At 45.0% G+C, this 26826-nt stretch overlaps 1 protein-coding gene across 1 annotated transcript in view; it reads left to right on the forward strand.

Moving 5' to 3' along the window:
• cfap43 (cilia and flagella associated protein 43) overlaps nt 1–26826 on the forward strand; it is a 129607-nt gene that overhangs the window by 43217 nt on the left and 59564 nt on the right. Inside the window, exons 10-18 of the mRNA XM_063071432.1 lie at nt 1689–1769; nt 3113–3261; nt 4920–5023; nt 7114–7266; nt 7895–8061; nt 9404–9556; nt 12816–12946; nt 19083–19212; nt 24815–24958. Of these exons, the coding sequence (XP_062927502.1) occupies nt 1689–1769; nt 3113–3261; nt 4920–5023; nt 7114–7266; nt 7895–8061; nt 9404–9556; nt 12816–12946; nt 19083–19212; nt 24815–24958 (1212 nt within the window). The remainder of the gene's footprint in view (nt 1–1688; nt 1770–3112; nt 3262–4919; nt 5024–7113; nt 7267–7894; nt 8062–9403; nt 9557–12815; nt 12947–19082; nt 19213–24814; nt 24959–26826) is intronic.

The raw sequence follows: 26826 nt of genomic DNA on the forward strand, positions 1-26826 counted from the left end.
CACCTGGACAAAAGCAATACTTACCCTATGTCACACTACTGTTTATTGATTACAGCTCAGTGTTCAACACTATCATACCCTCAGTTCTAATAAAAAAGCTCCAAACCTGGGTCTCTGTACCTTCCTGTGCAAGTGGATCCTTGACTTCCTTACCAGAAGACCACAGTCTGTAAGGATCGGAAATAACATCTCTCCCTTACTGACAGTCAACTCGGGTGCACCTCGAGGATACGTGCTTAACCCACCGCTCCATTTTCTCTACATCCACAGATGTGTGGAGTGGCACATCTCAGATGCCATCTCTAAATTCGCTGATGACACAACTATTGTTGGTGGAATTTCAGATGGTGATGAGGGGGCATGCAGGAGGAAGATAGATTAGCTGGTATGGCAGCACTCAGTATCGCTTAGACCAAGGAATTGATTGTGAACTTCAGGAAGGGTAGGATGAGGGAACACATACCAGTCTTCATCAAGGCATCAGAAGTGGAAAGGCTGAGCATTTCTGAGGATCTATCCTGGGCCCAACATATCGATGTAGTTACAAAGAAGGCACCACAGTGGCTATATTTCATTAGGGATTTGAGGAGAATTGGTATGTCACCAAAGATACTTTTAAACTTCTACAGATGTACTGTGGAGAGCACTCTAACTAGTTGCATTACTGTCTGTTATGGAGGAGTCACTGCACAGGATTGGAAAAAGCTGCAACAAGTTGTAAGCTCAGCCAGCTCCACCATGGGTACTAACCTCCCCAGCATCCAGGATATTTTCGAAAGGCAATGCCTCAAAAAGGTGGCATTCATCATTAAGGAACCCCATCACCCAGGACCTGTCCTCTTCTTATTGCTACCATTGAGGACCCTGAAGACACACTCAACATTTCAGGAATAGCTTCTTCCCCTCTACCATCAGATTTTTGAATGGATAGTAAACCCATGAACACTTCCTCAGTAAATTTTCCCCTCTCTTTTTACGCTACATATTTAATTTATTTTTTATACGTACATCTTATTGTAATTTATAGTTTTTGTTGCTATGTACTGCTGCCACAAAACAACAAATTTAACAACATATGCCAGTGATTAAACCTGATTCTGAAATAACTTTGTTCATCTAAATACATCACACTAACGAGTCAATAAACTTAAATTAACATAGAAGACAAATGGACCGCAGGTGCTGGAAACAGGAACAAAAAGTAACAGTTTCAGGTATTTCCTTTAGGAAATTAGCAGGTCAAGCAGCATCTGTGAAGGTAGAAGGTGCATGAGTTTCTTTTTTGCCATTACGGCTGCTACTTGATCCGCTGAGTTCTCGTTTCAAATTTCATTAAGGGAATACCTGAAGCCCAGTGCTCCCTCACAGCTCATTTTGAACAAGGTTGGTTAATCTGTTAACCCTGTGCAAGTTCATCAGGCAGATTTCACAGCCGTAACCACGGTAAGCTGCCGCTCCACCACTGGACTGAAATCCAGTCTCTTAGTATGTAAATTGTTCTCAGAAACGATTCTCATGGCAAACACCCTCCAAGAAAATGATGCCTCATCAAAATATTTGCACGGTAGTTGAGAACTGAGAAGAAATTGAGTGGAAGTGTTGCAGAAGCAGTGATTTTATTACCCTAGAGACTGTATATATGTTTGAACTTGTTAATGTATGTCTAAATGTCCTCTGTTTCATTGTAGTCAGCACGAAAGTTGGGCACCATGCAGGTGTGGTCACTCATGGATGGAAAAAACATCAGCACCCTTGTCCTTTCAGAAATGGTATGTGATGCTAAACCTGCTCTGTTGCTTATCTTTCAATGTGTGACTGGGCTTTGGTTAAAGGGCAAGGAGTGGGATTCATAGAGGAGCTGGCATAAGCATGATGGGCCAAATGGCAGAGGTGCGTACAATTACTCTTAAAAGATATTTGAACAGATACATATGGAAATGGGTATGCTGTGGCTGAAGGAGTTGCTCCATTGATATGCATCACCTTCTGATTTATCATCTGATTGCATGGTCATGTGGTGTGTATGACAGAATGTGTGTGGGAAAGTAGGTGGCTCTTACAGCAGAACTCAGCAAAAAAGGCCACTCAGTGTTCACACATTGACATCTCCCCCAGAAACACTGAGAGCATTTGGGGGCTCTACGCCATGCTGATTCACCCTTTCTTAACCCAAGGATATCAAAATGACTCCTTATTAGTTAGCTCATTAGGACGCAGCTGGCCAGGCCTCTCTTGTGGCCAAAACTTTTGGGAAGATACCTTTGTACATTCTTCAGACAGAGAATGACCCCCAAATCTTTAGAATTGTAGACTCTGAAGTAAACATCTTTATTGTGCATGTTTAAAAGTGACAACATGGGATATGCAATCTTGATAACCAAGAGGGTAAATCACCTGGTCTATTTTAATCATCCCACCTTTAGTTGTGTACAAGAGGATAGACATGCAGTCTCCATGCAGTGTATATGATGAAAGACATAGGTAGGCTAGACAGAATTTTTTACCCAAGGAAGGAATGTCAAATTCTAAGGATGTGACTTTAAGGTAAGATGTGTGGGACAAGGTGTTTTTTTTTACAGAGAGTGGTTAGTGCCTGGAACAGCACATCCAAGGATGTGCTGGGGGCAGCCCACAAGTGTCACCACACATTCCTGCACCAACATAGTATGCCTACAAATTCTACAGAACAATACAAACAGCAACAACAAAACAAATCAAAACAAAAACAGCAAAACAAGCCCCTTTTCCATCCATCCCATCCACTCACATTCCCAGGTAGGCCTCCAACCCCAGGATAGACTACTTCTGGGCCTCCAGTCCTTATCCACATATTCCCAGATTTGCAGATATCCACCTCCAACTTTGGGTTTCACCCCAGGATGCTGATCACGGGTTTGACCTTTGGGCCTTGACTCTGGAATTGCACTGACCCCTAACTCTTCTAATGCATGTACATGCAAATGTGAATACTTTTATTTGGCATCATGATAGACATAGGCATCCTGGGCTGAAGAGTGATTTCCCATGCTGTACTATCCTATGTTCTATTAGATGGTACTTTGGTGGATGAAACATTATACCGTTTTTAGTATTTCGTTGTTCCCATTTTCAGATCAGTGCCATGGCATGTTGTCCATCCTCAAGTCATGTTGCTCTGGGCACTGAAACTGGTCACATCTATTATGCAAACCTGGTGACAGTGGAAAGGCCTCATGTTGTCTACCAAGTCCATCTCCATAGGAAGCCAATACAGATTCTGCAGTAAGTAGTAAATTATAAACACTCCAGATTCTGCAGTTATTGGAAATCCAGAACAATACACACAAAATCCTGGAGGAACTCATCCTTTATTTTCCACTTATCACCTCTCAGATTCTTACTTCATCTTCCCTCCCCTAGTCAGCCTCACCTGGTATCACCTCTCATCTGCAAACGTACTCCTCCCCCCTCCCCAACTTTCTTATTCCTGCTTCTGCCCCCTTCCTTTCCAGTTGTGATGAAAGGATTCAGCCCAAAATAGTGACTGTTTATTCCCTCCATAATTGCCACCTAACCTGCTGAGTTCCTCCAGCATCTTGTGCGTGCTGCTCTGCAGGAAGTAGACGTGGTACATCAGCTTTTTGCGCACACCAGTTGGTTATAGTCACGGAGCTGGAGAAGAGATTTCTCCAAATACCTCTGTTCAAAACTCAGAGCAAATCATTTAGGGCTAAAGTAGGTGCCGATGGATTACAGCCAGTCTCAGTAAAACTGATGTAAGTCTGAAAATGTGGAAACACATAGCAGCCCAGGCAGCATCTGTATAGGAAGAAAGAGAGTTAACGTTTCACATCAATGACCTGATATCAGAATTCACCAGTACATGTGGTGCTTGCAAACCCGAAACATTGCAGACTTTAGATAATTTCTAGTGTTGGTACATATTATGTGAGATTTGTTTTGCCAAATCTTGCAAAAGTTGTAGACGAAAAGTTAAAACATGGATCAGCAAAAGTCACTTGATGGCCGCTTAATTATGTACTTCCTATACCTAATAAAGTGGCCACTGAATGTGTACTATATGTTTATGGTCTTCTGCTCCTGTAGTCCGTCCACATCAAAGTGCGATCTGTTGTACGTTCAGAGATTGTCTTCTGCATACCACTGTTGTAACGCATGGTTATTTGAGTTACTGTCACCTTCCTATCAGTTTGAACCAGTCTGACCATTCTCCTTTGGCCCCTCTCATTAACAAGATGTCCTCACCCACAGAACTACTGCTCATTGGATGTTTCTTGTTTCTCGCACTATCCTCTGTAAACTCTAGAGACTGTTGTGTGTGAGAATCCCAGGAGATCAGTAGTTTCTGAGATACTCAAAACACCCCATCTGCCACCAACAATCATTCCACAGTCAAAGTCACTTAGATCACATTTCTTCCCCATTTCACTATTTGGTCTGAACAACAGCTGAACCTCTTCACTATGTCTGCATGTTTTTATACATTGAGTTGCTGCCACATGATTGGCTGATTAGATATTTATGTTCATGAGCAGGTATACAGGTGTACCTGATGAAGTGGCCAGTGAATGTATATTAAAGCAGTTAATATACCGAGGAGATTGAAGTGTAGATGCTGCTGTACCTTCTTGACTAATGAGGAAGTGTTATAGGTCCAGGTTAGATTGTCTATTATGTGCTCACCAAGATGATCTTCAGTGATATCATGATTGGATATACTCACTCTACAGCGATATAGCTCCTTTAATGTGCAATAGGCTTCTAGGGATATTGTTCCCCAAATGTATAATGAATTTGTAGTGATACTTCTGTGTAGTGTACCATAGGTCATCAGGGGTATCATTCCCCTAATGTGCAATGAATCTGTTGGGATATTACTCCCCCATTGTGAAACATTCCATGCTCTGCTGATCTTTCAGATATGACCAGGAGGGACAGATCCTTGTGGCTGGATGCACTGATGGATTGATATTTGTCATGAATGCCAAACCCTCCAAATCATTTAAAATATTTGGATACACGGGTAACTATTGAATAAATTGTCTGTTTCACAATTAAATTGCATGCTTCAGACTGACCGTTATTTCTTCCTCTACCACCCCACCATAGGATGTAATGTAAAGAACAGGAGCTGGGATTGCATTATATCCCATCACGCTTTCTTCGGATTTAATCTTTGGCCTTGGTCTATACCCTGCCTGTTTGCAATGACCTTTCCTTTCTCTATAGTCCAAAAAGCTACCTATCTCAACCCTGAAATATATTTACTGATTACCTCAGCAGTCCTGAAAACACTGCTGTGGATTGTAGAGGCTGATTCATTAGGGGCATTTAAGAAACTCTTAGATCCCATTTGCAAAAATGGCCAAGTTTCCATTTTCTTCTTTAATTCATCCCAACTTGCTCTGGTTCTATAATGGGAACACTCAAGCCTTTCTGACACAGGATTTAATAAACTTAGACTACCACAATAATATTCAGCTTTGATATACTTACTCCCAAAACTGATACAAAGGTTCAAAGGTTCATTTATTATCAAAGTATACAACTCTGAAATTCTACTTCTCCAGATAGCCACAAAACCAAGATAGAAAATAATGGCAGCACGATCATCAGCCCCCAAATCCCTTCTCCCTGCACAAAAAAAAACAAAAACACAACAGGCACATCAACACTCAAAATCCCCTACCACCGCACACAAAAAAAATACGAGAAAGATAGGGTGAAAAACACAGAACACAAAAAGACCACAAGACTGAAAAAAATGTCCACATCCAAAACACAGAAAACCCAGGCAATACCCTCCTGGCACAGCAGCAAGACTTACCCTCTCTTGCAGTGAGCAATCCCTCAGCAATCAAAAGGCAACCTCCCCTCCATGGTAGCAGAGAAAACCCTTTGTGATAAAAAGGCAGTTGCCCCTCTCCACGGAAGAGCAATCCCCTAGCGATAAAAAGGCAGTACCTCCTCTCCAGCAGCAGAGTGATCCTCCAGAAACAAAAAGGCAGGCAGCCAATATACTTACATTCTCCCACATTATAGTCCATCTGCCATCTTTATGCACGTTCATTCAACCTGCCTAAGTCCCTTTCCAACTTTTTAGTGTTCTCCTCAAGCCTTGCTACCCTTCCACGCATCAGCGTGCAGTCCCTTCATTAACCCTTCCTTGCATCATCAGCGTGCAGTCCCTTCATTAACTCTTCCTTGCATCATCAGCACACAGTCCCTTCATTAACCCTTGCATTATCAGCGTGCAGTCCCTTCATTAACCCTTCCTTGCATCATCAGCATGCAGTCCCTTCATTAACCCTTCCTTGCATCATCAGCACACAGTCCCTTCATTAACCCTTCCTTGCATCATCAGCGTGCAGTCCCTTCATTAACCCTTCCTTGCATCATCAGCACACAGTCTGTTCATTAACCCTTCCTTGCATCATCAGTACACAGTCCCTTCATTAACCCTTCCTTGCATCATCAGCGTGCAGTCCCTTCATTAACCCTTCCACGCATCATCAGCACAGTCCCTTCATTAACCCTTCCTTGCATCATCAGCGTGCAGTCCTTCATTAACTCTTCCTTGCATCATCAGCACAGTCCCTTCATTAACCCTTCCTTGCATCATCAGCGTGCAGTCCCTTCATTAACCCTCCCTTGCATCATCAGCAGTCTCTTCATTAACCCTTCCTTGCATCTTCAGCACACAGTCCCTTCATTAACCCTTGCATTATCAGCGTGCAGTCCCTTCATTAACCCTTCCTTGCATCATCAGCATGCAGTCCCTTCATCAACCCTTCCTTGCATCATCAGCATACAGTCCCTTCATTGATATAATTAATAAAGATTCTAAGTGGTTACGGCACCTCATCAGTTTACAGAATGGTATTGGCCAGGTACTAATTAAGACTCTTATATACTGTCCTGTTAAACACTCTCGTGAAACAGATGTTATGGGCTGGGTACAGACTAAGCACTAAGCTGTTCTAAAACTTTTCCGCAGTGAAATTGTGGACCTTTTGCTGTCACTGTGGTCTTGATCGTGAGTGAGTTGTGCTTCATGTTTTGTGCCTGTTCTCACAGCTTTTAACTTCTTGCTTCTTTTTAATCTCTAAACAGAGATAAGAGGTGAGATTCTGGGACTGTCTCTTGCATTTAACAAGCTGACGAAGAACATGGATTGTCTGACACTATTGTGTCAGTCCGGAGAGGACAGAGTTCATGGAGGGACGCAACTCATTAAGTTCCATCTGCTTGGAGAGGCTACTGCAGGTAGGAGAAATCCCAGGTTCTGGCTCTGCTGAAGATTAGGTGATGATTCTTTTGCAGCTTCCAAATTGTTTCAGTGTAGTCTGAGCCCTGGGCTAACTGTCACAGTCTGCCCCAAGATCCAGCAACAACACTGGATTCAGAGTAATTTATTTATTTGTTAGTCATCTGGCAATATTCCTGACTTCCCTTGCGCAGGTGCTGATAACCTACTTCTTAAACCATTCCTTCTAGTGAAGGTGCAATTGAAGAAGGGTTTCCACAGGTAGAAAGGACCAGTCATATATTTCCAAATAAGAATGGTATGCAAAAGAAGTCTGCGGATGGTGGTTCCCCTCTACCTAAAGCCCTTGTCCCCCTTGTGGGCAAAGGCAGTATTGTTAGTCCAGGCCTCTGTGTTACTCTAGCGATTTAACTGACGCACCAACCTTACCTGTTGATTGGAGCCCAGCCAATTTGGAATTTACTCAGTGGTTATGGTTTCTCTGGTGAGTGGTGTGTGCACAGGGACCGGGCTGTGTGCGAGTGTGCATATACAGCTAGAGAGGTAAGTAGGTGAACGCTCGGGCATTGGGCCCTTTGATGTTGCTGCTCCCATGCTGACCGATCCACCTTGTTAATTATTCCTCAGCTTCCCCTACGTCTGTCAACAACCGTGGAAAGATGACTGATGCTGCTATTGGGAAATTATACGGTCAGACAGAGTTGCCGCTGACGTCTGTGGTACATGACTCTGAGCAGTATGTGTACGGATACTCCAGTGTGACCCGAAGCATTCACAAATACAAGATTGTTAAGGTGCCCTAGAAGGAACTCTTCACATTCTCAAACTGACTGCAACATCCACTATTCTCACACTAACTTTCGCACTCACACTTATCCTCACACTAACTTTCACATTCACACCCTTCCTCACAATAACCTTCACACCCACACTCACATTCACAGCCATACTCATTCTCACACTCACCTTCACACCTACACCCTTCCTCACACTCACATTCATACACACATCCTTGCACTCACATTCACACCTACACTCATCCTCACTCTGACCTTCACACCCACATTCATCCTCACACTCACCTTCACACTGACTCATTCTCACACTCACCTTCGCACCCACTCTCATCCTCACACTGACCCTCACACCCACACTGATCCTCACACTCACATTCACACCCACATTCATCCTCACACTCACCTTCACACTGACTCATTCTCACACTCACACCCACACATTCTCACATTCACACCCGCTCTCATCCTCACAGTGACCCTCACACCCACACTGATCCTCACACTCACATTCACACCCGCACCAATCCTCACACTCACCTTCACTCTGACCTTCACATGCACACTCATCCTCATACTCACCTTCATGCCCATACCAGTCCTCACACTCGTCTTCACACCCACACCAATCCTCACACTCACATTCACACACACTCATCCTCACTCTGACGTTCACAGATACATATCCTGGTCCTTCTTCCCATTTCTTTCGTATTTCTTTTGTATTTGCACTCCCAGTCACTGCTACTGGTTCCTGCTTTGTAGGTTGCTCACTCGCTTCCTACCTTACTCCCTCCCTTTTCTCCAATCTTGACCCAGCTGCTCACCCTGCCCTGCTATTGCCCTGTTACCCTCCCTCTCTCATATTTCTCATCTTGCCCTCCTTTTCTCCTGTAGTTGCTCACTTTGCATCATCTCACTCTCCCATTTGCCTCCACACTATTGCCCTCGCAGACCCTCCCCACTTGCCGTCATGCTGTGTCACTTCACTGGTCATGGTTCGGTAACAATGCTCCCTATCCTTCTTTCTCACCCTTGCACTCATCGTCCCACTGTCTGCTGCTTCAACCCCACCCTCATCTCCTTCTCTCACTATTCCCATATGTGACCCAGTGCCATTCTCTAGCACACGTTTTACCTCTCTCCATCTTTCTTTCTCTTTCCTTCCCACCCCTTCCACATTTATCCTCTCACTTGGCTGCTCTGCCAAATCTGACATGGTTTTCAATTGGCTCGTTCATTCTCTCCATCTTATCCTCAGTTTCCGTCTACTCCACCGTCCCCCAGTCTGTCTGCTCCCCTCATTAACAGTATGTTTCATTTGTCTCCTCCCTCTGCTCAGGGTGAGAATGAAGGAACTTTTAGCCTGAATCTTCAGGTCAAAGTTCTGGGCCATGAGCTGGGACCAGGATTCCTCTACCTCTCTCCAGATCAGCAATATTTGGCTTCAGTGGCCAGAGATGGATTCATTCAATTAAGATATGCTAAAAACATGGTAAGCAGCACTAGTGGGCAGGTGCTTGGATTCTGTTATAAACTTTACTGCTCTCTGTGGTCTGAGGCAGAGCACAAAACACACTGGCATATTTGCTTATTTCATTCATTTAGAGGCATAGAGTCTTGCAGCATAGAAGTATGCCCTTTGTCCAAGCAAGCTAGACCCATCTGACCCTGTTTGGCCCATAGCCCTCTAAACCTTCCCTATTTGTGTATTTATCTAGATGGCTTTTAAATGTTACTAATGTGTCCAACAACCACTATTTCTGGTAGCTCATTCCAGATACACACCACCCTTTGTGTGAAGAAGTTGCCCATGGTGTCCCTTATAAATCTGTCACCTCTGATCTTGAACCCTTGGTTTTAGCATCCCTGCCCTGGGAAAAGACTCTGTGGTTTCACCCTGTCTATGCCCCTCATTTCTTATATACTGTACCTTTGTCAGGTCACCCCTCAGTCTCTTATCTTCCAGAGAATAAAGCCCTAGTCTACACAACCTCTTGTAATTCAGTCTCCCAAGTCCACTAGAATGTGTTCACGTATCTGTTTTGAGCTGATAGTGGCATCGAGGTCTGTATGCCCTGTCTGGGCACCACCAGATGGAATAAAAAGTGAAGAACAGGATTTCTAAAATACCACAATGAATGTTACATTAAGCTAGATCCATTGTCCTTACGGAGGCAGAACAATAGTGGGTAAAGGGGCAGGCCAGGAACAGAATAATTAGAAACGGGAGGTTCGTGGTGTTTCAATGCAGACAGGCTCAGGTACCAGGAGCTGTACTGTGGGCTGTGTACGCAACTCTCAAGGGAGAGATACGAGAGAGTAGGAGGAGATTTCCAGATTTTTTGTTGGTTCAAGTCCACTCGATATTGAGATACATTGTAGTATGTGCTGGAAAACATTATCAGTTATGCAACCTAGGGTCATCAGGTGTTTTGGGTCTTTCAACAACAGACACCATCGCCCAGTCAATCTAGCTGGGTTGATCAGGCCCTGGCTTGTGTCCCAGCAACATGGGTCCACGGGTCACACCTCTTGATCCATAGCCATCTGGAGCCTCACTTGGCAGCCCCTGGGACAGTCCTGATGACTCTTTCTTTTGCAGTCCCCATAATGCCAAGTAAACAGCAGGTTCTGCAGAGCAAGCAGCCAGTAAAACCTCTACATCCCACCTCTATAGGCTCACATCATGCCCTCCACACTTATCTCTGGCGTGGCTCTACCAGCTCCTGGTATTTGGCTTTCTTCTGCTTGAAGGCCTCCTCAATCCATTCTTCCCAAGGCACTGTCAGTTCGACCATGACCACCTGCTTTGAGGTTTCTGAATGAATGTGCATGTCAAGCCTCAATGAGGATGATGCGATGAAGTCAGGGAACTTTAATTGCTTGCCAGGATCAGTAGTCAGATACCGGAGCAAGCAAGTCTGCTGGTGATCTGGGCTGAGGTTGTGGTTGGTCTCTAGTTTTGACAAAGGCTGTGGACTCTCTGGGTTGGCGGAGATGCCTACTGTTGTTAATGGCCGTAGAGATACTTTCTGCCACTGCCTTCAACACCTGGTCATGGTGCTAGCGGTAGCATCCTTCTCCCAAGAATTTTGGGCAGAGAAGACATGACGGTGCCTCACTTTTGCCCCAAGCAAAGAGGTTCACTAGACTAGGCAGGACATTGTAACACAGCCTGCATCATGAACTTGATACACTGGGGTTCAGCCTGCCAGATGTTGGACCAGGTGATGTGCTTCAGTGCACCCTCCCACTTTGCCCAAGTTATCTGTTGCCCCATTCCTACCATCCTGGTGATGTGCGCTTCGTCGACAGCTTCTGACACCTCTTCCTGGACCAGTTAAGTCACAGAGTATGGAATGTGTGTGGGCAAAGCAGCAATACTGAGCAGGCAGCTGAGTTCATGAGACTGAAAGGAGCAGATCCATAGATTACTCGGTTCCCCAAGCCTGCTCCACTGCTGATCCTTATCCTAGAGTCATAGATTCAAAGAGCATTACAGCACAAAAAAAACAAGCCTTCAGTCCATCTAGTCCATGCCAAATTGTTATTCTGCCTTGTCCTGTCGACCTGCACCTGAACCAATAGCCCTTCATATCCTTGGTATCCACGTACTTATCCAAACTTCTCTTAAATATTGTAATAAAACCCGTTTCCAACACCCTCTGAGTGAAGAAGTTCCTCCTCAGGTTCCCCTTAAACATTTTACCTTTCACTCTTAACCTATGACCTCTAGGTTTAGTTTCACCCAACCTCAGTGGAAAAATCATGCTTGCATTGACCCCATCTATACACCTCATAAATTTGTATACCGCTATCAAATCTCCCCTCATTTACCCACACTCCAAGGAATAAAGTCCTAATCTGTGCAGCCTTTCCCTATAACTCAGGTCCTCAAGTTCGACCTCCTGCATTACCTTGCATGCCATAATTCCCTTGGAGTTAATCTCCTTTCCATTCAATTAATTGTCATCACTCATCACCATGTCTCCCTCCAAAACACATGTCTCCTTCTGAACTCGGCCCTTGCCATCCCTGAGTTTAACTGTGGATAATTACACCGACTTATGGGAAACAGGCTGAAGGTTGTTGACACCTTCCCCGAAGTCAATAGTCATCTCCTCTAACTGTTGCTCCATTAGACTGGTGATGTGTCAAATCAGCCCATAACCAAACCCCAAGTTCCCCAGCTACTTCCTCCTTTCAGCATCTCATCTTCTTCCATAACTTCACATCATTTAAAAATGTTAGATATAGAGATTAACTATATTTTTAACATCTACATCAAAACATTGAAGCATACAGTGAAATACATTGTTTTGCATCAACAACCAGTTCAGTCCAAAGATGTAATGAATGGGGGGTAGGGGGAGCCTAGCAAGTACCTCCATACTTCTGGCACTAACATAGCATGCCTATAACTTACCCTAATCCACATGTCTTTGAACTGTGGAAGGAAACTGGAGCACCCAGAAGAAATCCGTGTGGTCATGGGAGAAAGTACAAACTCCTTACAGAATTGAACTCCCATCACTGGCTTTGTAAACACATTACATTAACTGCTAGGCTACTGTGCCTGTTTCAGAATGTTGCTTTTGTCTGGCTACCTAATTGCCATGAAAGATTCTCACCAATATCTCTTCACTCAGCCCCAAAACAAGGTGGCACAGTATTGTTGCAGGTACAGCTGGTTCAGGAATAGCTGGAATTTAACTGTTTGCAAATGACTGCCAAATGTTTCTCCTCTCCAGGAGATGTACTTCACAACACAGTGTCACTCCTACCATTCAGAAGGACTGAAGTCGATTATGTTTTCATTGGATCGTCAAACAGTTCTAACCACTGGCATCCATGATGGCACCCTGATTTGCTTTACAGCAAGGTAAGTTACTTGACATAGGAATTAGGCAAAGGCCAATCATCCCTTCCAGCCTCTTCCATCCATTAGGTCATGGCTGATCTGGACAGCTCCATCCACTTATCTTGGTTCCACTTAACACCTTTTCCCAAGAAAAAAATGCATCATTCTTGGTTTAGAATTTACAATGAGTGGCCAGCTTCAAGATCTGTTTAGAGATTTCCATTCCTACTTGTATTAAGGAGCACCTCCCCACTGTCTCACATTTGACACTGTCAATATTTTCAATGATCTATTTGCAATCTGGTTGTCGGTCAGCATTTATTCCCCATCCCCCCACTATAGTAATTCTTCCAGAGATGATTCTCCCATGGTGCAGCCACAAAGGGGAGGGAGTGTCAGGGTTCAGGGGAATCTGCTGGACATGAACTTTTCCTGTATTCCTGATACTCCTGGAGATTTCAGGTCTGGCAAGTGCTGTTAGAGCATCTGGAATGTGTGAAAGAGTGTGCTGTGAAGGGAATGAGGGAATGGAATGAGTATTTAGGATGGTGGATGGAGGCCCTATTTTGTCTTGGATAGTGTAGTTTCATCCAGGCAAGAGGAAATATTGCATCACATATGGCTTTCACCTTCTACCTAATTAACTCTCATCTCTCACCCTCACCTTTGGATAATCACAGGCATTTGCCAAAAGATCAAGTTTTCTCAATAGAATCTAGCTATGATGAGGTGGGTTAGAGTTACAGGCCTTTCTTTGTTCACAGCTATCCTCTGCCATTCTGATATTTACTTCCTTTAAACTAAGCAGGAGGGGGCACATCTCTAACAAAAGGAAATTGATAAGCAATGTGTGGAATTTACATATTACTATTTAATTATTTATGGTTTTATTACTATTTAGTTATTTATGGTGCAACTGTAACAAAAACCAATTTCCCCCGGGATCAATAAAGTATGACTATGACTATGACTATGAAAAGCTGCAGCAGAAAATGTAATCAAAAGTAGGCAGCTCAATGCACATCCAGAGTTGGTAAACTAAAAAAAATCTAAGTTTAATTGTCTATTTGAATGCATTTACCATCAGAAGTAACACACATCAAATTTGCTGGTGAACACAGCAGGCCAGGCAGCATCTCTAGGAAGAGGTACAGTCGACGTTTCGGGCCGAGACACTTCGTCAGGACTAACTGAAGGAAGAGCTAGTAAGAGATTTGAAAGTGGGAGGGGGAGGGGGAGATCCAAAATGATAGGAGAAGACAGGAGGGAGAGGGATGGAGCCAAGAGCTGGACAGGTGATTGGCAAAGGGGATATGAGAGGATCATGAGACAGGAGGCCCAGGGAGAAGGAAAAGGGGGAGGGGGGAAAAACCCAGAGGATTGTCTAGGGGTATAGTGAGAGGGACAGAGAGAGAAAAAGGAGAGAGAGAGAGAGAAAAAAAATGTGTGTATATAAATAAATAACGGATGGGGCACGAGGGGGAGGTGGGGCATTAGTGGAAGTTAGAGAAGTCAATGTTCATGCCATCAGGTTGGAGGCTGCAGTAGATAGATGAGCTAGCAGTATTCTGGTACTGAGATGTGGTTGCAGGGTGACTTGTACTCAATATTCTGGGTTCCTGATAATGGTTCCCGATGAAGGGCCTCGGCTCGTAACATTGACTCTTTATTCCTTTCCATAGATGTTGCATGACCTGCTGGGTTCCTCCAGCACTTTGTTGTGTTACTCTGGATTTCCAGCATCTGCAGACTCTCTAATGTTTAGGTACAAGAGAAGAGTTGAGTCATGATGTAGAGGCAGAGAATAGTGGTGTACTCTCAATTTTTGATGAAATAATAAACAGCAGGGGAAAGAAGGGAAGGGAAGGAATGGTCTACAGGCCCCAAAATGTGACTTCTCAATAGGGCAGTGCGTAAATGGGTAAATGTCTGGACGTGTTAGAAGGGAAATGCAATTGTCATGGGAGATTTTAGCCCACGGAACCAAACTGGCAAGGGCATTGAAGAGCAAGAATGTGTGACGTGCGTCATGGACCGTTCCTCGGAGCAATAATTGCAGAGCCTATCTGGTAACAGAATGGTTTAGATTTGCTCATGAGTAATGAGGAAGAGTTAATAAAAGAGCTTGTGAGTAAAGATCCCCTAGTGACCACAATATTATCTATCCAGATGCAGCATTTGAAGGTGAACAACACAGGTTCAATGGCAAAATAAGTGCAGTTGTATGAAAGGTGGAGTTATCTAAAGTGAACTTGAAAACGAAGCTACTAGGTTAACGGGGTTAGATGAGCAGGTTTGGATGAACAGCATTATTGAGCAGGGTTAGATGAACAAGGTTATGTGGACGGGGTTAGATGAGCAGAGTTACTGAGTAAGGTTAGGAGAGCAGGGTTAGATGTGCAGGGGTAAGATGGACGGGGTTAGATGAGCAGTGTTCTGTTTAAGCAACTGGTCCATAATTCTCATCAGGAATTTATCCCAGGTAAAGGGTTGCACGAGAAAGAGACACAGTTTGGTTAACAAAGGAGATCAGGATAATGTTAAATTGAAAAGTCGAGCATACAGCATGGCAGCAACTGGTAGTGGTTTTGGGGTTTCAGTAGCAATAGACTAATAACTCATAGGAAGGGAGAACGTCTCGAGTGTGGAACATCTCGAGAACAACTGTGGTAAGTTACTGACAGAATACCCTAACCCTAATTACAGAAAACAAAGGCATGGAAGGTATATCAAATCAATAGTTTTGCGTCTCTTTACCATGGAGGAGGTAGCAAATATGCCCAAGATGAGAGGTGGGCTAATTTCAAGTAACATGGAAGAACTTGTAAAAATCCCAATTACAAGAAATAAAGTGTCAGAGAAACGCATAGAGCTAATGGCAGACACATTGCCAGGACCAGATGACCTACTCCTGAAGGATTCAAATGAAATGGCTGCAGAGGTAATTGTATCATTGGTTGAAATTTCTCTTGAACCAGAGTGAAAAACTTCATTCACCCCAACACTGAACTGTTCCACAATCTATGGACCCACTCTTAAGGACTCTATAACTCGTGTTTTTGATATTTATCACTTTTTCATTATTATTATTTTCTGTTCCTTTGTGCTTGCATAGTCTGTTGTCTTTTGCACATTTGTTGCTTGTCCATCATTATTGTGTACGCTATTTCAATGATTCTATTGTGTTTCTTTGTATCTACTGTGAGTGCCCACAAGAAAATGAATCTCAGGATAGTATATGGTGATACATAAATTTACCTTGAACTTTGAAAATTTTCAAACCTCACTAAATTCTGGAAGGCACCATAAAATTAGAAACAGCTAATATGGCATCCTTGTTCAAAGAGAAAGGAAGACAAAAGGTGAATAACTACAGGCCAGTTAGTTTAACAGCTGTTGTTGGCAAGGCACAAGAGTCAATAATCAGAGGAAACAGCTACAAACAAGAGAAAATCTGCAGATGCTGGACCCAAGCAGGCTAATCTGCATCTATAGAAAAAAGTACAGTCAACATTTCGAGCGGAAACCTTTCAGCAGGACTGAGGAAACAGCTAATCATTTTGCAAAGTTGATTAGAAACATAGAAAATAGATGCAGGAGTAGGCCATTTGGCCCTTCGAGCCTGCACCGCCATTCAGTACGATCATGGCTGATCATCCAACTCAGAACCCTGTACCTGCCTTCTCTCCATACCCCTTGATCCCTTTAGCCACAAGGGCCATATCTAACTCCCTCTTAAATATAGCCAATGAACTGGCCTCAACTGTTTCCTGTGGCAGAGAATTCCACAGATTCACCACTCTCTGTGTGAAGAAGTTTTTCCTCATCTCAGTCCTGAAAGGCTTCCCCTTTATCCTCAAACTGTGACTCCTCATTTTGGACTTCCCCAACATCGGGAACAATCTTCCTGCATCTAGCCTGTCCAATCCCTTTAGAATTTTATACGTTTTAATAAGATCCCCCCTCGATCTTCTAAATTCCAGAGAGTACAAGCCTAGTTGATCCAGTCTTTCATCATATGAAAGTCCTGCCATCCCAGGAATCAATCTGGTGAACCTTCTTTGTACTCCCTCTATGGCAAGAATGTCTTTCCTCAGATTAGGGGACCAAAACTGCACACAATACTCCAGGTGTGGTCTCACCAAGGCCTTGTACAACTGCAGTAGTACCTCCCTGCTCCTGTACTCGAATCCTCTTGCTATGAATGCCAGCATACCATTTGCCTTTTTCACCGCCTGCTGTACCTGCATGCCCGCTTTCAATAACTGCTGTACAATGACACCCAGGTCTCGTTGCACCTCCCCTTTTCCTAATCGACCACCATGCAGATAATAATCTGTTTTCCTGTTCTTGCCACCAAAGTGGATAACCTCACATTTATCCACATTAAGTTGCATCTGCCATGAATTTGCCCACTCACCCAACCTATCCGAGTCACCCTGCATCCTCTTAGCATCCTCCTCACAGCTAACACTTCCGCTCAGCTTCGTGTCATCCGCAAACTTGGAGATGCTGCATTTAATTCCCTTGTCTAAGTCATTAATATATATTGTAAACAACTGGGGTCCCAGCACTGAGCCTTGTGGTACCCCACTAGTCACTGCCTACCATTCTGAAAAGGTCCCGTTTATTCCCACTCTTTGCTTCCTGTTTGCCAACCAATTCTCTATCCACATCAATACCTTACCCCCAATACCGTGTGCTTTAAGTTTGCACACTAATCTCCTGTGTGGGACCTTGTCAAAAGCCTTCTGAAAATCCAAATATACCACATCCACTGGTTCTCCCCTATCCACTCTACTAGTTACATCCTCAAAAATTTCTATGAGATTCATCAGACATGATTTTCCTTTCACAAATCCAAGCTGACTTTGTCCGATGATTTCACCGCTTTCCAAATGTGCTATTATCACATCTTTGATAACTGACTCCAGCATTTTCCCCACCACCGATGTCAGGCTTACCGGTCTATAATTCCCCGGTTTCTCTCTCCCTCCTTTTTTAAGTAGCGGGGTTACATTAGCCACCCTCCAATCCTCAGGAACTAATCCAGAATCTAAAGAGTTTTGAAATATTATTGAATGTAATCAAACTTAATCAACAAAAATTTTTTGAAAGACAAATCAGGTGTGACAAATTTGCTCGTGTTTGAGAATGTGACAGTGAGAGTTGATAGAGGGGAACTGTAGACTTAGATTTCCAAAAGGTATTCAGTAGAATGTTACATAAGAGCAGGGTCTTAGCCCAATTTGTTGGAGGAAGTATGTTAGCATGAATTGAAAATATTTTGTAAAGTATAAAACAGAATTGGAATAAATAGGCTTCTTTCAAGGATGGAACTGATGGGGTAGCTCGGAGATAGGTTTTTGTCCCTCAGATGTTGTTGACCTGGAGGATGGTAACTGATGTAAGATTTGTAGGTATATCGATGAAATGAATGTCAGTGGAAGGGCATATTGTGATGCAGCCTCTATGTTTCCGTCACAGCATATAGACAGACTGAATGACTGGGCAAAAACCTTTCAAAAGGAGTGAAAAAGTAGGAGGTTATGGACTTCAGTAAGAAAGATAAAGATTAGCTTTATTTATCACACGTATATCGAAACATACAGTGGAATACGTCATTTGCGTCAATGACCATCACAGTCCTAAAACGTGCCAAGGGCAGCTTGCAAGTGTCACCATGCTTCCATTGCCAACATAGCATGCCCATAACTCACTTACCCTTAACCATACGTCTCTGGAATGTGGGAGAAAACTTGTGTGGTCATGGGGACAACAGACAGCAGCAGGAATTGAACTTCGATTAATGATCACTGGCTCTGTAATTGTATTAACCCAACAACCATGCTGACGTGCCACCCCCTACTATGCTGGCAGTCAATCTGAAGATTACTGCCTAAGCAGCGTGACACTACAAGTGAATGACAGTGAAAGGGATCGCATGTTGTAGTGCGCAAGTTACACCTGGTTAACAGGCAGATCCAATAAGTAGTTGAGACAAACAGCATAAGGATCTCCCTCAATGTCACCCGTCAGCTTTCTCTTTTTCAGAATGAGTTCCCTGGGCTGTCCAGCTTTTCCCGTCAGTCAGACCTCTCGTTTAGGGTTTGACTATCTTCTTCTCTGCTCCGCTAATGATGGTTCATTTTTGTAGCTTTGACATGACAAATGCAGCGCAGATCAAGGCAGCGATGGAATACAGTAACTCCACAATTTCGTTACTGGACCAGACCTCCAAAGTAGAGAACAAAGTCCTAAACCTGATGGAAGAGAAGCAGCATCTGGTGAGGAATCATTTAGATTTCAATGAGGCAAAATAAAATCAGTATTATCTTTTATTTATGCAGTGACTCTCCACAGCACCATAAGGCACAGGAGCGGAATTAAGTCATTTGACCTATTGAGTTTGCTCTACTATTCCATCACAGCTTATTTAGTTTTCCCTCTCAACCCCATTCTCCTGCCTCTTCCCCATAACCTTTGAAACCCTGACTAATCAAAAACCTATCAAGTTTCGCTTTCAATATACCCAGTGACTTGGCTTCCACAGTGATCTGTGGCAACGAATTCCACAGATTCACCAACCTTTGGCTAAAGAAATTCCTTTGGTCCTAGACTTTCCTAACCTCCTACTGCTGGAAACATCCTCTTCACCTCCAATCTATCCAGGCCTTCTAATGTTCTATTGCCCTTGGTTTAGTCCCTTCCCACTGACATCCACAACACTTCTCATGCTCTTGATCTCCTCAACAACTTTCAATTCCCTGGCCCTGACCACTTAATTTTCTCCATGAGTGTCCAGTTCCTACACACTTCTATCCCCCATCAAGAAGACCTTCAAGTTCTCTTCTTCCTCAGCAAAAGACCCAACCAACCAGTTCCCCTCCACCATCACCTTCCTCTGTCTGGCAGATCTGCTCTTCACCCTTAACAATTTCTCCTTCATTTCTTCCTACTTCCTCCAAACTGCATTGGTGCTGCTTCATACACCCATGCTAAGCTTGTCAGTTTCATCAACTTTGCCTCCATATTCCATTTTGCCCCTAAATTCACTTGGTCCATTTCAGACACCTCTCCCCGCTTTTCTTGATCTCTCTGTCTCTATTTCTGGAGACAAGCTGTCTACTGACATCTTTTATAAACTTACCAATTCCTAGGGCTAACTTGACTATACTTTTCCCCTCTCTGTCCCATGCTGTTCCCTTTTCTCAGTTCCTTCATCTCCACTACATCTGTTTCCAGGATGAAGCTTTCCTTTTCAGGACATCAGAGGTATCCTCCTTCTTCAAAAGATTGGGTTTCCCTTCCCCATCATAGATGATACTCTCACCCGCATCTCCTCCCTTTCCCGGGTGTCCGCACTCACCCCTTTTTCCCTCCACCTTAACATGGATAGAGTTCCTCTTGTCCTCTCCTATCACCCCATAAGCCTTTGGATCTTCTCCGCAACTTCTGCCATCTTCTACACGATCTTACCACCAAACACTCTCCCACTCTCTGATTTCCATTATTCACTTGTCTATACATCCCTCTCCACTAATCTCCTTTCTGGCACATATCCCTGCAAGTGAGAGAAGTGCTATGCCTGTGATGAGAGGCCTAGGTGAGGATGGTTAGCACCCAAGTGCTGGAGTATCCAAGACTAAAATCGAGACTTGCTACGAGACTGAAATGAGGACGGGGTTCTAAACTAGACACTATATAAGAATCCAAAGTAGAGCTGATGATTGGGCACCGAACCTCAATTCAGGTGCCCGTTAAATATTAAAATCCTGATGCCAAAACATGCGGCAAATTAGCGGGCGGGCCTGAGTTCTTAAAGTGACTGCGGCCGCTATCCATATTCTGGAGAGTCAGAGCATCTAAACCCCGAAAACTGGCACAGCCAGGTGCATATCATAACACCAAAAACTTGACTCAAATTGTGGACCCTGATCTGACAACATCCACCAGAAATCCGTGGATCCTGAAGACTTAACGCAGGACAATCTCAATCATGTCTGCTGCTGATGGTACTTTGTCCAACACAATGTATTTGCAGGCCTTTGTAAATCGATCTACAATTACCATGATGACAGTTTTCCCCTTGGAAGGCGGAAGACCTGTGATAAAGTACATGGAGATAATTCACCCCGGTCGGTAGGTCAGAACAAAATTGAACCAGTTAAAAGAGAAGAGACCATCTGGCCTGCCTGGAATTGAGATGTTTGGCCCCCTGAATATAAGCTAGGTTCTTGTGATCTGTCCATACAATAAAAGGGTTCTTGGTCCCCTCAAGCCAGAGATGATGTTCCTCCAAAGCCAACTTGACGGTGAGCAGCTCTCAATTTCTGAAGTCATAGTTCACCTCTATTAGGGAAAGCCTCCTGGAGAAGAAAGGACACAGGTGCAGTTTATTGTCCGAAGGTGTCATTGAGGCAACAATGGAGGGAAGTCCGGGTTAGGTGAAACCAAAATGGGAGCTGTTGTGAACCACTGTTTGAGTTCGGCAAAAGCAGCGTCCACTTCGGTTGTCCAAACAAATGGGCCCATGGATCTCAAAGTGTTGTCAACAGGGCCACCACTAAGCTGAAGTTCCTGATGAACGTTCTGTAAAAGTTGGCAAATCCCAGGAATCATTGGACTTGTTTCACATTGTAGCCTATCTCTGACTGCCTTTTTCTTAGTAGGGCCCATCTTGGGAATGCCATTAGAGATGATAAGCCTCAAAAATGAAACAGAGGTTACGTGAAATTCAGATTTCTCCAGCTTGGCATAAAGTCCATGGCCTAGAAGCCTCTTTAAGATATCTCTGATGTGAGCAACGTGCTCGTCCATGGACTTCTAGAAAATTAGGGTAACATCCAAGTAGATGAAGATGTACTTATGGAGAGCATCCCAGAGCACGTCATTTGTTATGACCTGGAAAACTGCTGGCACATTCGCAGGGCTGAAGGGAATAACCAGCTACTCATAGTGCCCTGTCAATGTGTTGAATGCAGTCTCCCACTTGTCACCCTACTTTATGCTGTTTGTACGCACTGCACAAGTCTAGCTTTGAAAATACTCTTGTCCTTTGAGAATTGAAGGCAGTATTCATGAGTGGAATGGGGTAATGATTCTTCACTGTTATAAGAATCTGCCCTCTATAATCAATGCACGACCACGGGCTCCTGTCCTTTTTCTGTATGAATTAGAAGCCTGCGCCAGCTGGTAAGGTGGAGGGCCGAATGAATCCCATGGGATGAGCCTCCTTTATTTACTCTTACGTAGTGCTTCTCTCCGGGTCTGAGAGTGTATAATCGACCCCCGTGGGGGACAAGTACCAGGCAGTAGATCTATTCTACAATCGTAGGGCTGGTACAGTGGAAAAGTTGAGGCTTTTCCCTTGCTGAAGACTTTTTCCAAATCCTTATAGATGGAAGGGATTTCAATCAGCTTGAATGTTGCAACTACCCCTACCATCCCTCCAAAGACGACTCCTGAGGCTCCTCAGGCCACGGGGATGATTCAGCAGCCCTCAGAGTCTCTTCCATAGGTTCATTTAGAGTATTTTGTTGAAACAGAGACCAAATCAGAGTCCAAATCCTCATCCATATCCTCAGACGATGGCAATGAGGCGCTATGAATGGTCCTTGTACTCCTGTGACTAGGCTCCAAGGGACTACGTTTAGGAACCTTTCCCACGGACAGAACCTGTTTACTGGCTCCCTTAGGCTTGGCTGCTAGGGCTCCAGACTGCTTGGGCACATCCTTGGTGGGCCTCTTGGCTTGCTCCTAAACTAGAGACCCTCTCTCTCTCTCCAGTTCCTGCGCTCCCCCGACTAGACAGGGTCAGGACTTGCACAGCCCTGTTGACTGGAGCCAGCTTGTCCATCCTTGGAGGCAGGACTGGCTCTCCCGAAAGCTCCAAGATACTCCAAGCGAAAGTCTTCTTCCTTGTCAGCTACTGGCCTTGGTAGAGTCTGAGGGTTGGAATACCAAACTGAAAACATTCCCTCTTGCAACTTGACCATGCAATGATTCTCCCTTCCTTCCAGTTCATGGAAGGGTTATGTTTAGACAGCCAAGGGTGCCCGAGGATCAGGGGTATGTGAAGAAAATTGATGGTATGGAAACAAATGTCCTTTGCATGTTCTCCTATCCTCATTCAGAAAACCAATGTCTGCTGCAGGATCTGCCCAGATCCAGGAGGATGATAATCCAGGGCAGCTGTGGGCACGAGCTGGCTCAACTCCTGTTGAACTGACCAATGGTCCCCAAGTCCAGGGAATCACCAGCCGTCCCAGAGTCCACAGAGACATTCACCTTTCACCAGGAGATCTCCACTTCAGTGTGACACCAGAATCAGTACAATCGGGAGAACTGGCGGCAACCATCACCGTCCTCCGGGTGCTTGTACAGTCTTAGCAGTTCTCCTGACAGCTGCTGCTTCAGACATTTGGCTGCAGGTGACCTGACTCCCCACAGCAGAGCTGCAGCCTTGACTCTGACGCCGGGGCCTCTCATTGGGGAGGAATCTTGTGCAGCTGATTTGCACAGGCTCAAAAAGGTCTGGTGCAGGACACGGCTGGTCATTGTCCGATGTCAGGAAGTGGAACTATAATACATTGAGGCTGAGCTTGGGCTAGCCCTCTTCAACCTCTTGAGATAGACCCAGTTTCGCTCCGCCAGGTGCTTATCATGCCAGAAGAACTGATCAATCAGTGCCCTCAAGTCCTCAATTGGCTCTCCCAAGACAAGCACATCCTTTAATTCACCTCAGAGTCTGTGGTGGTATAGAGTGGCTAAGGCCGCCCTGTTCCAGCCACACGCCTCAGTGGAAGTCCGACACTCCACTCACCAGCTGCTGACTGACTATCCTGATGCACCTTCATCAGACAGTCTGAGGCTCTGCTTGCTCCTATGGGATGATGGAACACCCTCTTCATAGTGTTCATGAATTCCTCCAAATCCTAGCAAATCTCCGACCTCCTAGGCCAGGGCTCTCCTGGTAGGAGGGAGATCATGAAGGCCACCTTTCCACACTCCGTAGGGAACCGGGATGGCTGGAACTCAAACACCAGCGAACGCTGAGTGAGGGGTCCCCGGCAAGAAACCCAGGTCACTACCTGGGGTTGGAAGATGCACTGACTCTGCAGAGCGACCGACAACCCTCACCTGAGCAGCTCTGGCTTCCTCCTTGCAATAGTTGGTGCATGATGACCTAGGTCGTGTATCTCCAGGCCCTGTCTAGAAACTTTCTCACTGTGGCTGGCCACCTCTGACAAGAGACTCCAATACTCTGCTGGGTCCATGTTCGGCTCAATCAAACTGTGACCGAGGCGAGGATGGTAAGGACCCAAGTGCTGGAGAATCCAAGACTAGAATCAAGACATGAAATGAGGACAGGGTTCTAAACAAGAAACTAGACAAGAACCCAAAGCAGAGCTGATGATCGAGCACCAAACCGTGGTTCAGGTGCTCTTTAAATATTAAAATCCTGGCACCAAACCATGGCTGCCAATTAACGAGGTGGGTCTGAGACTTTAACGGGGCCGCACCAGCTATCCATATTCTGGAGTGTCAGAGCATCTAAACCCCAGAAGCTGGAGCAGTCGGGTGCATGCCACAACAATACCTGCCCATTCTCCTCCTCCCTCACCTCCATTCAGGGACCCAAACTTCTTCCAGGTGAGGCAACACTTCACCTGCGAATCTGTTGGGCTCATCTATTGATAAACCTCTTTGTTGAGCACCTTTGCTCCATCAATTTAGACTGAGATACATATTTTCCAAGGTCTTTATTGCTGAAGGGCAGTGTTTTACCAGGGAGAACATGAAGGACAGGCCTGTACATAAACGCATTTGTGTTACTAGAAACGACCAAGTAATTTCTAACACTTCACCCTTTCATTGGAGTTACAGGACATCAAAGCGGATGATCCTCACCGCAGGTCCAAAAGCCCAACACTGGATACGGTCTCCAACCTCTCCCACAGCTCCGCTGACGATGCTGAAACATCAGTTAAATTGAAAACAGAAACGTGGCTGGAAATGAAAGCAGCTGAAGTGAGTCCTTGGCAGAGAAGAGTGACTGAGGGACTCCTGAGAGTGACTGAGGGACACGTGAGAGTGACTGAGGGACACTTGAGGACAGTGACTGAGGGGCACATGAGAGTGACTGAGAGGCACGTGAGGAGAATCACTGAGGGACACCTGAGAAAAGTGACTGAGGGACACATGAGAGTGACTGAGAGACACATGAGAGTGACTGAGGGACACGTGAGAGTGACTGAGAGACACCTGAGAGTGACTGAGGGACGCCTGAGGAGAGTGACTGAGGGACACGTGAGAGTGACTGAGGGACACCTGAGAGTGACTGAGGGACACCTGAGGAGAGTGACTGAGAGGCATCTGGGAATGACTGAGGGACGCGTGAGGAGAGTGACTGAGGGACACATGAGGAGAGTGACTGAGAGGCATCTGGGAATGACTGAGGGACGCATGAGGAGAGTGACTGAGGGACACATGAGAGTGACTGAGGGACACGTGAGGAGAGTGACTGAGGGACACGTGAGGAGTATGACTGAGGGTCACGTGAGGAGAGTGACTGAGGGACACCTGCGAGTGACTGAGAGACACCTGAGGAGAGTGACTGAGAAATACATGGGAAAAGTGACTGAGGGACACCTGCGAGTGACTAGAGACACCTGCAAGTGACTGAGGGACACCTGAGGAGAGTGATTGAGGGACACCTGAGGAGAGTGACTGAGAAACACCTGAGGAGAGTGACTGAGGGACATGTGAGAAAAGTGACTGAGGGACACCTGAGGAGAGTGATTGAGAGACACCTGAGAGTGACTGAGGGACACCTGAGAGTGACTGTGAGACACTTGAGGAGAGGGACTGAGGGATAGCTGCTGCTTAGGTTAAGTGAGGTAACAGTGTTGATCTTCAGAGAGATGCAATCAAATGGGTCCATATTATGTGACTGAGGGACAGTTCAAAGTTTCCAGTTGAGTGTGAGTGGGACAAAACTCTGGAGCATTCACACTGCTGTCTCGTACAGCAGGAGTCTCGGTGTAGTATGCGTTCGGTCTAGTCTGGGCAATGTACCACCCCTATGGGAACATGTCCATATGTAGGCAAGCAGGTACTGCTCAAGACTGCAATGGGCCACAACTCCTCCTTAGGACGAACACCCCCTGCCATTCATGGTACAGGCATGTGACATGTCCGTTCTCTATTGGGGGGCGCGGGGTATTGTCCAGCACTTCCTTTGCAGGAGATGAGGGCAGATATTATAAAAGCAGAATACAGTTTACAGACATGAAGATATCAAGCTGTTCACAAGGAACACAATGCTGAATCAGCTGGGTGGTGGGGGGATGGGAGGGTGTGGTGGCAGATCTAATCCCTGGTGCGGGTTGTATGAGGAATCACTATTTCAGGTCTCAGTTCTCATTTAGTTGGGAAGGAGACCAGGGTAACATCTCATGATCCAGATGCCCTTAAACGGACAGCTCTACTATGATGCCTGCTGTAGTCAAGCAGTCTGCCAGTAAAGCCCAGCTCAGTTGTCGGATACCAGGTGACTCTTCATAAACTTACTACCCCTGATAGAATTGCGTTTGTGAGAGACGTGAGGCAGAAGTAGCAAAAATGTATGGGTGGGGTGGGGGTGGTGGGCAGGAATACTAATACATCATTGGGCTCATTCATCCCTACACAGTCAATTGATGGCTTCAGATAATTACATGGTTGTGCTATGGTGAGGTGGGGGGCCTAGGCAATTCTGAGCTGAAAGGATGCTGGGGTTCCCTCTTCAATGGATTAATCTGAAATGACATTGTTTTATAAACTTCCAGTAATTTCTCCATTCAACTGAATAGAGACCAGATTTTTCTTCCAAACTACCCAGAGGTTTGATTATATTT

Source organism: Mobula hypostoma, chromosome 19 (genome assembly GCF_963921235.1).
Source record: "Mobula hypostoma chromosome 19, sMobHyp1.1, whole genome shotgun sequence".
Lineage (NCBI taxonomy): Eukaryota > Metazoa > Chordata > Chondrichthyes > Myliobatiformes > Myliobatidae > Mobula > Mobula hypostoma.